This window comes from Malassezia sympodialis, genomic scaffold, assembly GCF_000349305.1.
Source record: "Malassezia sympodialis ATCC 42132 genomic scaffold, msy_sf_3, whole genome shotgun sequence".
NCBI lineage: Eukaryota > Fungi > Basidiomycota > Malasseziomycetes > Malasseziales > Malasseziaceae > Malassezia > Malassezia sympodialis.
This window is the reverse complement of record NW_017387801.1, coordinates 80,745-91,862: the sequence shown is the minus strand read 5'-3', so window position 1 is coordinate 91,862 and position 11,118 is coordinate 80,745. Positions and strand designations below refer to the sequence as shown.

Here is an 11,118-nt window from a genome sequence, read left to right as displayed (position 1 = left end):
ATACGTGCAGCCGACAGTCCACGGCCATGCCGCCAAGGAAGGTGCTGCGGGCCCCACGCGAGCCTGATTCGTTCGATGCATGCATGGATGCAGGTGTCGACCAAGAGGAGCGAGGTGAACGCTTTGCCTTCGGTGCCAAAGCCCAACGGTACGTGTCTGCCACTCATCTAGGCACTACGGTCAGGCCCTATTGTGGTACGAGCGGGCTGCAGATTTTGAGCCCGCCTCTGTGGATGCACGGTACAATGCAGCGCGCATTCACTACACACTTGGTACGCAATTTTTCATGCCGCCAGAGTCCCACGAGTCTCTTGTTCAAGCATGTCGTCTCTACATTCACGCGCTGGAGCTGGCACCGATACCAGACGGTGGGATACCCAGTGCCACTACTCTGGACGTACTTTCAAACGGTGGCTATGCCCTGTATGCACTGGCGGAACTGGTCGACAATTTTGGCTGTACAGATAGTTTTGAAGCCTGTCAAGCGCTAACAGCCCCTGTCGTTGATGCAGCCACGCTCTCTATGGCTATGCCGGTGCCGCTCTATGTGGCGGCCGCTCACTGGTTCGAGCAGGTCGCACTTGGACAGCGTATGGTTCTCGAAGCTTCCTCTATGCCAACGGCCATGCCTCCATCGCCGTCAAAGACAGGTGCCCAGCAAAGTGAATTTTCGTCGTCACTCGTGACTCCCGCATCGTTGGTCGAGACATGGAACGACCAAATCAAGTGCGGCCTCGACCTGCTACCCCATGCCTGCAATATCCCAACCCTGGATCGCTGGGTCGCTTCGCTGCAGTCCTTGATCGAGCTTGCGCAGAGTTATGTGCATGCACTTCCTAACGGATTTGGCGCATCGCAAAGTCTTCCACGCGCGTATGATCGGCAGGTGGCCTTGCTGCAGCAAGCCTACATCGAGGTTCAGCTGACCCAGGTTCAGCGTGCGACAGAATGGGACGTATGGCCCACAAACGAAGGATGGCAGGCACTCGAAGCGGCAGTCCTAGGACAGGCCCAAATGGCTCTTCAAACACCGCCAGCAGCCCAGTCTCTCACATCCGTACGCCTAGGCACCGATTCAGAGGCACGCGTCGAACAAGTTGAGGCGGCCGTGGAGGATCTGTGCGCGCTAGGAAACCACGCGCATGCGCTGGCACGCCTGCGCATCGACTACCTTCTCCGAGGTGACAGAGACTCGGCAGCGCGAGCATGGGAGCTAGGGACCTGTGCCGCCAAATGTATGCTCGCTGCCTTGGCGCCGTTCGAAGCGCCCGAGTCCCGATCGGCCCCCACGCTCGCACCTAAGAATTTATCAGCCTGGGTCGCTCCTCACACGCCTGCTCCCACTCCATTTAATGCTTCCACGCAGATTTCCAGGACGCGCGCCTCCATGTATGGAGAATTGTCGTCTATTTCTCTGACTCGAGCGCACAACGCCCTGGCGCAGGTCCTTGACGTGGTGCAGTCCAACCAAACGAAACTACTCGACAATGCCCGCATTTATGCCAGACGCGCTCTCGCTGACGACGGCCTTATGTGGGTCCATCAGGTGAGCGTATGCCCTGCCACAGATGACACGCTGGTATTCGGAAGGGCCCTCACGCATGCCATCCCAGACGGGGGTTGGGAAAGCTTACAACGAGATCTGACTCTACTTGTAGGCTGCGCGCGAGCAGTATGGCTTCGTGGCACATGTTGTGACGACCCTTCTGCTGAAGCTGAGCTCTACGCCCTTGCAGGTGCCTTTTGGTCGCTGCAGCACACGTCTACCCTCTACAGGAATGCAGCGACGAATGAAGCTCTGCGAGCGTGTCTGGCGGAGGATACATTTAGTGTACCTACGGAGGCACAATTTTGGACCGAAGTTTGGTGGCCGTCCGTGACAGCCGCGCGATTCGCTGGATTGTCAGTTTCGGTGGAAAGGCTCTAGTTCGTCAGGTCGATAAATCAACAATTTGAAGGCGAGGAACTTGTGATGACATAAGCTCTGGAATATTTCTGCAGGGTTCAAATGAACGTGTTGCCGCACGTCTTCTTCCGAGACGAGCAGTGCATCTACTTATTGCATTCATGAAAACAAGTTGACATCGCTTCTATGCAGAAGAACACAAGTGCTGATACGCAGGAAACTCCGTCCCCTGCCATCTTTAGCGCTCATCCATACAAAAGACCCCGTATCCTATTGCAGGAGAATGAAGACGAGCCCTTGCAACTGACCCGGCTATCAAATAGGCTAGGTCCTACGGCAGAGAAACGGTCGCTTCAGCGGAATCCACAGCAAGCCCCTCAGGAAGGGGGAGAGCGGCAAGCAAGGATCGGAGTCTACGACTTTCCTATCGGACATCGAGAAGTTCATGAAATTCACCCCTCTAGCCCTCATCTTACTATTGTTCAGCGACGTGGACACCCGGCTTCAGGAAGGGTACCCACTCTGCAACTATCAGAACATGAAGGAGACATAATCCCTGGGTTGGTAGCCGGAGAACCGTTGATCCAGAGTGCTCCCCCACAACAACATCAATTCACCCATGAAACACGACTTCCACCTCCTTCCCATTTACTTGTCCCTTCTGACAAAACCCACTATGATGCCCAGTCGTGGTGTACAAAACCCTCATACCTACCTCTGTCAACCCCCGAAATGCGCTATATGCCGACGTCGGATAGGGCATCTCGTGTATGTACGTCTCCAACCCTACCGCCGCGGTCACCGGCATACTCCTGCAATGTACCACTCCCTTATCATCGGTCAAGTGATGCGCCGAGACCAGTGGACACAAGCCACGGTACAGAAGCGCTTCATACCTCACCACCGAACAAAGGAAGCTTTTTGTCGCTCTTTTCCAGCTTCTATGATTCGCTGTCAGACAGCCGAGCTCTTTTGATGGCCTTGGAACACCAGATCAATGCAAGCAATACGATCCTGCAGACATTGCAAAGATCAAAACAGGTACTGGAAGAAATTGTAGAACAACGTCTTCTCGAACAAGCACATGCAAACGAGTCCCGGTTCGCTCGACTTGAATCGCGATTCTCGCAACTCGAGAAACGCCACGCTCGCCTAGAGGCACGTCTGAAACAGCCATTAGAAGAAAAATCGGATTTCTAATGTTCTATCTTGCGTGGGATGATTCGCGCTCCTTTCGTCCTGCTGAGAATCCATTGTGACTGGGGTTGATACTTTCATATGTTTCTATAGCTACGTTTCATCGCTGAAAATTAGATGACTACCTTTAAGCATTCATGTTTTAGTACTATACTACATATTCTCCTGTGCAGAGTCCGTGGTAGTCTCATGGGACTGAGACTTTTGCCGCCGATGAAATATGTTCCCTGACAGCCTCTGCGTATTCTTCTGCGGAGCTGTTTCAACCTCTTCAGTAGCGTCCACACCAATCTTGCGAAGCATGTCTGGATTCATACTACTGCGAGGTCCATGGTAATGACGGTGGGCATGGACCACGTACCAAAAAGTGGATATCAACAATACACCCGTCATGATGACCCACGAATAGTTGAAATCGTCGGCGGTCAAGGGAATCACTGTAGGTATGCTTAGAATTGTGCACTCGAACAATGTCCAGAGAATGGCAATTAGATTGACAATACGACCAAACCAGCCTTTGCCCAAAGTGAAGGGACCAGGCTCAAACATGACCTCCGGGTGATTTTGGAAAATCTGCCGGCACACAATCGGAATCAAGTACGACATATCCATACCCAATGCAGCCAGAGCAAAAATGGCGTTTACAGCAGTCTGATTCACAAAGCCAAGGCATCCAAGCAACATACAAAGAATAATGACAAGCCACACAGCATTCACTGTTGTGCCAGTGCGCTTCCAGATCTTCGAAAAGAGACCAAAGTCTGGCAAACCATGGTCACGGGAAAAGGCATAAAAGGAGCGAGCGTTCGCTTGAGTTGCAGTTGTAACGACGAAGAAGGCTACCAGGCACACAAAGGGCCAAATGACAAGGAAGCCGACTTTGCCAATCCGTGTCGCCATGATCTCAGCCATGGCAAGGCCACCAGGCCACGAACTACTGTCACGATCAGCGACATTGCCCGAACAAATCACCAGCACAATGTTCAGCAACCAGCCCACCATACCAGTGCCGGCAACAGCAACCAAGATAGCAACAGGCGCTGCGATGGCCGCGCGGTGCACTTCTTCAGAGATATGCGCCGTAGCATCATAGTCTGTCATAACAAACTGGACAGATAAAAGACCAAACAAGAAGGCCAATGCATTTCCGCCCTGGCCGCGCCAACCAGATGTATTGACCGTCTCAGTAAACGTGTACTCAGCGCCATGCATTTCATGAAGAGGCGTCCGAGCAAGCAGAGTAATGATAATCACAAAAGTAATCCCAATATTTACGATCACATAGGAGCTTGTCATCCGAGCAAGGGTCTTTGAGTCCAGGGAGTTGATGATGCCGTGAATGACCAGTAGAGCAAAGTACAAGCCTACTGTCTCGTACTTCGTGGCCACAAATTGACCATTTGATATGACAAATGCCCATGCATATATCATTTGAGCAAGACCCCATTCGGTACCTGCAATACCAGCAATTTGACCGGTAAGATTGAGCCAGCCTGTGGTCCAAGCCACAGAAGCACGGTACTTCTTGGGCACAAGAAGACCACTCGCTGAATAGAGACCACCAGCTGATGGATACGCCGAAACAAGTTCAGCAATAGCCGTCCCAAGTGTTAAGTTAAAGCATGAGCCCATGAACCAACACCACACCGTAGACGCAGGCCCTCCTAGTGTAAAAGGTGAGTTGAAAGTAGTGGCTATTGATGACACAAGTCCCATGATGGCAAAGGCAAAGGAGATCGTCGAAAAGCTTTTGAATTCGCGAGCAAATTCGGATCGATGGCCAAGGCGCTTGGCAAGAGCAAGATCGTCGTCATCCATATCTTGATCAATTGCGCTTACATGTTGATGCTCAACATGTAGACTGCCATCAAATCCATCAGATTTCTCCATCTTGTCTTGACTGGCCTTTGAACCCGACTTCGCCGCTAGAACACTGTTCATATTCGCCTCAGAGTCTTTCCATGCCTTCATGAAGCTAACGGGTACACTGTTACCTACAAATAAAATCTCTTTCAAATTGGATTTGGCTTATCGAAAAAGGGGGGAGTCGGTGTTTGATTGAGCGAATCAGGAGGTCCATCGCCTTGCACTGCATATGCAAGCTGTCGATGCACCAACCATGATAACCATGCTGCCAAGAGTCCGTCTGGTTGCAGATCCTTGTTCATGGTTGAGCATACAACGGCGGGTGAGTCGCAGAGGATTCCATTCGGACCCTTTATTTTGTAGGCAGGTTCCTCGGAGTCATGGTGAAGAATTTGCCGAGATACTTCGTGAAAGGATGCAAAAGCAATGGAAGGAACAAGGACTGCCTCGCGATCGTTGGCCGGGACTACCTAGTCAGCGCAGACCTGTGCGGTTACAAAAGTCCATGCGTATCGACGCAGATGTTGGCAACGGTCCTCAGTTACGTGGTATTCAATCTGGACATCATCCAAGACTGATTCTTTTACTTGTAGTTCTCGGTGGCGCTGGAGTATACTACATATTCCATCTCGAGCAGGTGCCCGCTACAGGACGCTGGCGCTTCATCGATATAACCGCACAGGAGGAGCGAAAAATGGGTGAGCAAGCATTCCAAAGCACCCTCCAGCAGTACCACGCACAAATCTTGCCATCCTCATCGCCTGCCGTGCATCAGGTGGAACGCGTAGCCAGACGCATTATTCGTGCCTGTGAAAAGCTCGATATGCAAAGAACACACGACGCACAGCCTACACAATGGACTATTCATGTGATTCAAGACCCGAATCAAAAGAATGCCTTCGTGCTGCCTGGAGGGCATATTTTTATCTTCACTGGTATTTTGCCTGTGTGCCAAAGTGATGCTGGCTTAGCCACCGTCATGTCTCATGAAATTTCTCATCAGCTAGCGAGACACTCAGCTGAAAAGGTAGCTGGGTCCAAAGTCCTCTTCGCCGCGGCATTTATTCTCGAAATGATGGGATTAGATATCGGACTAAGTCGGATCCTGTTAAATCTAGTGATGAACTTACCCAACTCACGCAAAATTGAAAGCGAAGCCGATGAATTAGGGCTTCGTATCATGTCACAAGCTTGCTATGACCCCCATGAAGCGGTCTATTTCTGGTATGTGGTAATTTCTTACAAATAGGCAACGGATGGATGCAGGCGAGAGAAGTGGATCGGGCATTGCAGAAACTGCTATGGCATTGTTGTCAACACATCCAGTTAATTCAAAACGGATATCAAAGATAAAGGAATGGGTACGTGAAGAACGCTCACGAGTAGCTTCCCGAAGCCTTAGACCAATTTCAAGCCAATGGGTGCAGCGAGTCAGAGCGTTTCATGAATCTTGTGCGCTCGGGATCTTGAACATAGACGAGCCGTGGCTTTTCACTCACACATTTAACTAATAGAAACACCACAGCCATTTTATGAATTCGCTAGAGATGCATATAGGTCGGCCGCAGTAGGACGCTGACTAGCGGAGAGGGACAAAATTCGAGGAAGCCATTCTTTAACAAAGACATACAAGCGTTGGGCAGGCGCCGATGTATCTTGTGCCAGTGCGTGCCAGTGTGGTAAGCGACCGAATAAAGGCTCTTTAGCAGACTGGTGAACAAATGGGAATTGGGCTAAGGGCGGCTGGAAAAAAGCTGCCTCAGGCCAGCAAGCTTCATCGCTCGGCAATCCAAGAACCTTAAACAAATCGCATGCAAGAGCAATATCACCACGCGAAGAGTCAAACAAGGTAGAGCGTTTATATGTGCGTGGTAGCCAATGCTCCAGGCATTCTTCGCTGAGGCGATCTGGGAATAGCTCACGTTCCCATGACGCAAAATTGGGACGACCAAGACATTCTTCGTTCTCGACTTCAATCAAGTCTGTAAAGAAAGATGCCATAACAGCACCCCAAGACCAGACATCCACCTTATATGCATCGTATCCGTGCTGAGGGGCAAACAAGAGCTCAGGAGCTCTGAAGGCTCCGGTTCCAACGTCGCTGATCTGTGCGCAATCGGACCGGCTCTGCTTCTCCTTGGAGACAAAAGGAGGCGCCTCTTGCACCCCGTCTTCCCACGCAACACCAAGATCAATTAGCTTGAGATGGCCACTCGTATCGAACAATATATTGGCCGGCTTGATATCGCGGTGAGCAACCCGTTCCTGGTGAAGATAAGCCATAGCACCAGCTAATTGCAATGCAAAGTAATGTACGAAAGAAGAAAAAGAGTGGGCCCCCAGGATACGTGTCCATCGAGAGTTTTTTGATTGAATGGAAAAATCTGTAACGCCGGGACACATCCATTCTTGATTAAGAAGTTCAGGGAGGGTATACGGATAGAGTGGCATTGCAATATGATATATCGTCGTGAAATGATCTGGTTCAGATGTGAAAGAAGCAAGCATTAGCACCAAATGATCGTGACGAAGACGCTGGAGTAGGGCAATTTCATGCTCGATATTGTGAGGGGCATTTTGCACATCCACATCTACTTGTTTGATACATAGCTGTCCGGGATCCCCACCAACCTTTTCGACAGATGTAGAAGCAAATGGTGCTTTGCATACGGTAGAACAAAGGCCATGGCCAATGGTAGTAAGAATCTTTTCATCAAAGTCATCATCAAGCCTGTCTATCCATGAATGACCCTCCATACGTACCACATATCACCACCAGACGATCTTTTCACGAAATACTCGTCCAGAAGAGCAAAAAAGGTTTGCTTGTCAGTGTCAGTGAAACGGGAAAATTGCAAGTGCAGTGGAGCCCCTGAGGAAGGAGGCGCCTGAGATGTAGGCACAGAAAAGCTCCCAGGTGCATATAAATTCTCATTAGATATGGGTTGTGGTGGCGGCGGAGGCACTGAACGATGGTATGTCTGTCCAAGGACGGCACCCTCTGCACCACCACCTGACCTCATACGAGCAAGACGCTCCTCATAGGTAGCGTTCTTTTTATGCAAAGGCTTTGAGTGATTTGGACGGAGGTTCAGTTTATCTTCACCCCAGCGGTCCATTTTGTCATTAAAGTCTTGACGCCAGGTTTCCCATGGAGAAGGCATGATGGTGGTAAACCAATGCGTCTGTGCCAAAGGAAGGGCCATATAGTATGGAGCCACGTGCAGTACGTGGAGGGCAAAATTTTGCCACGTCGTGATTCCATAGCACTGATCCTTGCACGTACGTGTCATGTCTATGGCCGATCCAAGGAACGAAGCAGGTGTTGAAGACGAAGAGGAGGAGAAACATGCTTCTACCTTCAAAGAACTTGGAGTGATTGATCCCCTTTGCGAAGCATGTGAAAAATTGAACTTTTCACACCCCACCCCCATCCAAGCCAAAGCTATACCTGAGGCTCTGCAGGGTCGTGATGTCATTGGCCTAGCGCAAACAGGATCCGGAAAAACGGCAGCTTTCAGTATACCTATTCTTCAAGCGCTTTGGGATAATCCCAAGCCGTACTTTGCTTGTATACTTGCCCCCACTCGGTAGGTGATTGCCCACTAATCTCAGTGAATTGTCGTATCAAATCTCTCAGCAAATTGAGGCCCTCGGTGCTACCATTGGTGCACGTTGTGCTACAATTGTTGGTGGTATGGATATGATGACCCAAGCCATTGCTCTTTCCAAACGCCCTCATGTGATTGTGGCTACACCCGGCCGCTTACAAGACCATCTGGAAAACACCAAGGGATTCAGTTTGCGTGGCCTCAAATACCTTGTCATGGACGAAGCAGACCGACTTTTAGATCTTGATTTTGGACCGATCATTGATAAACTTCTGCAAAACATGCCGAAGGAACGCCGCACGATGCTCTTCAGTGCTACCATGACGACAAAGGTGGCCAAGTTGCAGCGCGCTAGTTTGCGAAACCCAGTCCGAGTAGAGATTGGTACGAAGTATTCGACGGCATCGACATTGCACCAATACTATCTCTTCATGCCCTTTGCACATAAAGACACCTACCTTGTTCATTTGGCGAATGAGCAAGCAGGTCACTCCGTGATTGTTTTCACGCGGACAGTACATGATGCTCAGCGACTTGCTGTGCTCCTGCGTCTGTTAGGGTTTAGTGCGATTCCTCTTCATGGACAACTGTCACAAACAGCACGTTTGGGCGCATTGAACAAGTTCAAGTCAGGTGGACGCTCGATTATGGTATGCACAGATGTCGCAGCTCGAGGACTTGATATCCCAGCTGTTGACTTGGTCGTGAACTTTGATATCCCTACGCATTCGAAAGACTATATCCACCGCGTCGGACGTACGGCACGTGCCGGTCGCCAGGGCCGCAGTGTTACGCTAGTGACCCAGTATGACGTGGAGCTTCTTCAACGGATAGAAGCAGCGATTGGTAAGAAGTTGGAAGAATTTCCAGGTGCGAAGGATCGTGAAATGATCATGTTACTTTCTGAGCGAGTGGGCGAGGCGCAACGAGTTGCTCTCCGAGAAATTCAGGAGAAAGGACTCGGAGGTGCCAGTGGGGCAGGTCGCCGCAAGCGGAAACAGGCACAAAATCTTGAAGATGAGCGCGATCGTGATGATGACGTGGTCGAAGCGGGTGCCTATCGTAGCAAAGCAAGGTCGGGTATAAGTAAACGCCGAAAGTAGTCTACAGAAACATGCATCAACGTGATACAATACCGACTTCTTTGTTCGGGTAGGCGAACGGCTCGTCATCTTTGCGGCGCCAGTAACGTTTCTTTTTTCCATCGGCCGTTTGGCACCATACCTCAACGCAATACTTGGCCTTGAACTGACGGATGAATCGAGGGTCCCATAGCTCAGAAGCAATGCCGAGATCTTTGCAACATCGCATAAGTGCATTGGACTTGGCACCCTCGTTGGCGGTCGGGATACCAGTGGGGCGAAAGAATTCTTGTTCTCCGCGCGCAGTAGACACGAACCGCCCTAGGCAAATAAGTATCCACTCTCGGCTAAGGATGCTTTGAGATATCTCCGCCTCGCCCTGTGGAGCAAGACCCCATCCCCCCGGGCCAAATGCTCGGTTCAAGATGCGACGATATTTGATTTCGGGGAGATATAAAAGGCCGTCTGGTTTGATCTCAACATCCTCTTTGTCAATAGGTTCGCTTAAGACTCTTGCCACTTGTGCAGGAAAAGGCTTTACGCCTATGCCATCAAAACCGGCTTCCCAATTTCTCCCGCTCAGAGAATCATTCGATTTCTCATTCATCGGATTTGGCGCCTGTACTTCAGGCATTTCGTGCCTGGCAGAATTAGAAGAGGCTGTCGTGCGTGTCCCGTTAGAGGCATCAGAGCGTGCCGTGGCCAATTTTTCTGCCCATGATTGTGTGTTTTTTGTGATACCTTTGGCCTGGGATGTCAGAAAACGGCTCCTGATGGACTGGGTGGAAGAAAAGCGAAAGCTGCCTCGGACCAGTAGCATGGCAATGGAGCTCATTTACGCGCTCAAGATGCTACAGATGGACACAGGGTCACGTGGTATTAAGATAATGATAGGCGCTTAACATTACCGGCTCCGGCCACTCTAGAGGAGACTAACAGTGGACCCCCACCTCCATCTATTCATGACCTTATGAATGCTTCAGAACAAGTACAGACACCCCGAGTGATTATCGACGAGGTAGAAACTAGTCATGAGAGGAAAATCGGGGATGAAGAGGAGGCGCGTTGCGATAATGAATCAATAGACAGTCACACTTTATTTGCTAAAGAAGTGGGTGTGACCGTCGATTATGAGCGTCAAATTTCGTTAATGAACAAGGCCATCCATGAAGAAATTGGTTTCGGAATGTTTCAAGTTAAGCTGATCATTCTGGCTGGTTTTGGTTGGTTGGCAGACAATATTTGGTTCGAAATTTTAAGTATGTCGCTAACGCTTGTGAACAAAGAATGGAATCTTTCCAGCCAAAACACCGCCAAGTGGGCTACCTTTTCCCTATATGTTGGACTACTAATCGGCTCTTTGTTTTGGGGTTTTTTTTCAGATATCATCGGTCGACGACCCTCTTGGAATATTACTCTATTCATCTCTGCTGCTTTCGGTATTGCAGTGGGTGGA

At 50.2% G+C, this 11,118-nt stretch overlaps 3 protein-coding genes across 3 annotated transcripts; 2 read left to right on the top strand and 1 right to left on the bottom strand.

Moving 5' to 3' along the window:
- Positions 1–87: 87 nt before the first annotated feature.
- On the top strand, positions 88–2,459 carry MSY001_0634 (uncharacterized protein; the record flags this gene model as incomplete). The annotated part of the gene is made up of 4 exons (XM_018885707.1): positions 88–148; positions 213–1,546; positions 2,099–2,253; positions 2,393–2,459. 4 exons carry the CDS (start codon positions 88–90, stop codon positions 2,457–2,459), a joined length of 1,617 nt encoding a protein of 538 aa, XP_018739253.1.
- Positions 2,460–3,256: 797 nt separating this feature from the next.
- MSY001_0633 (uncharacterized protein) lies at positions 3,257–5,044 on the bottom strand (the record flags this gene model as incomplete). The annotated part of the gene is made up of 1 exon (XM_018885706.1): positions 3,257–5,044. The coding sequence occupies one exon, from the start codon at positions 5,042–5,044 to the stop codon at positions 3,257–3,259; it is 1,788 nt and encodes a 595-aa protein (XP_018739252.1).
- Positions 5,045–8,266: 3,222 nt separating this feature from the next.
- Positions 8,267–9,683, top strand: MSY001_0632 (uncharacterized protein; the record flags this gene model as incomplete). Its single annotated transcript, XM_018885704.1, has 3 exons — positions 8,267–8,344; positions 8,610–8,964; positions 9,181–9,683. 3 exons carry the CDS (start codon positions 8,267–8,269, stop codon positions 9,681–9,683), a joined length of 936 nt encoding a protein of 311 aa, XP_018739251.1.
- Between the last annotated feature and the right edge of the window lie 1,435 nt (positions 9,684–11,118).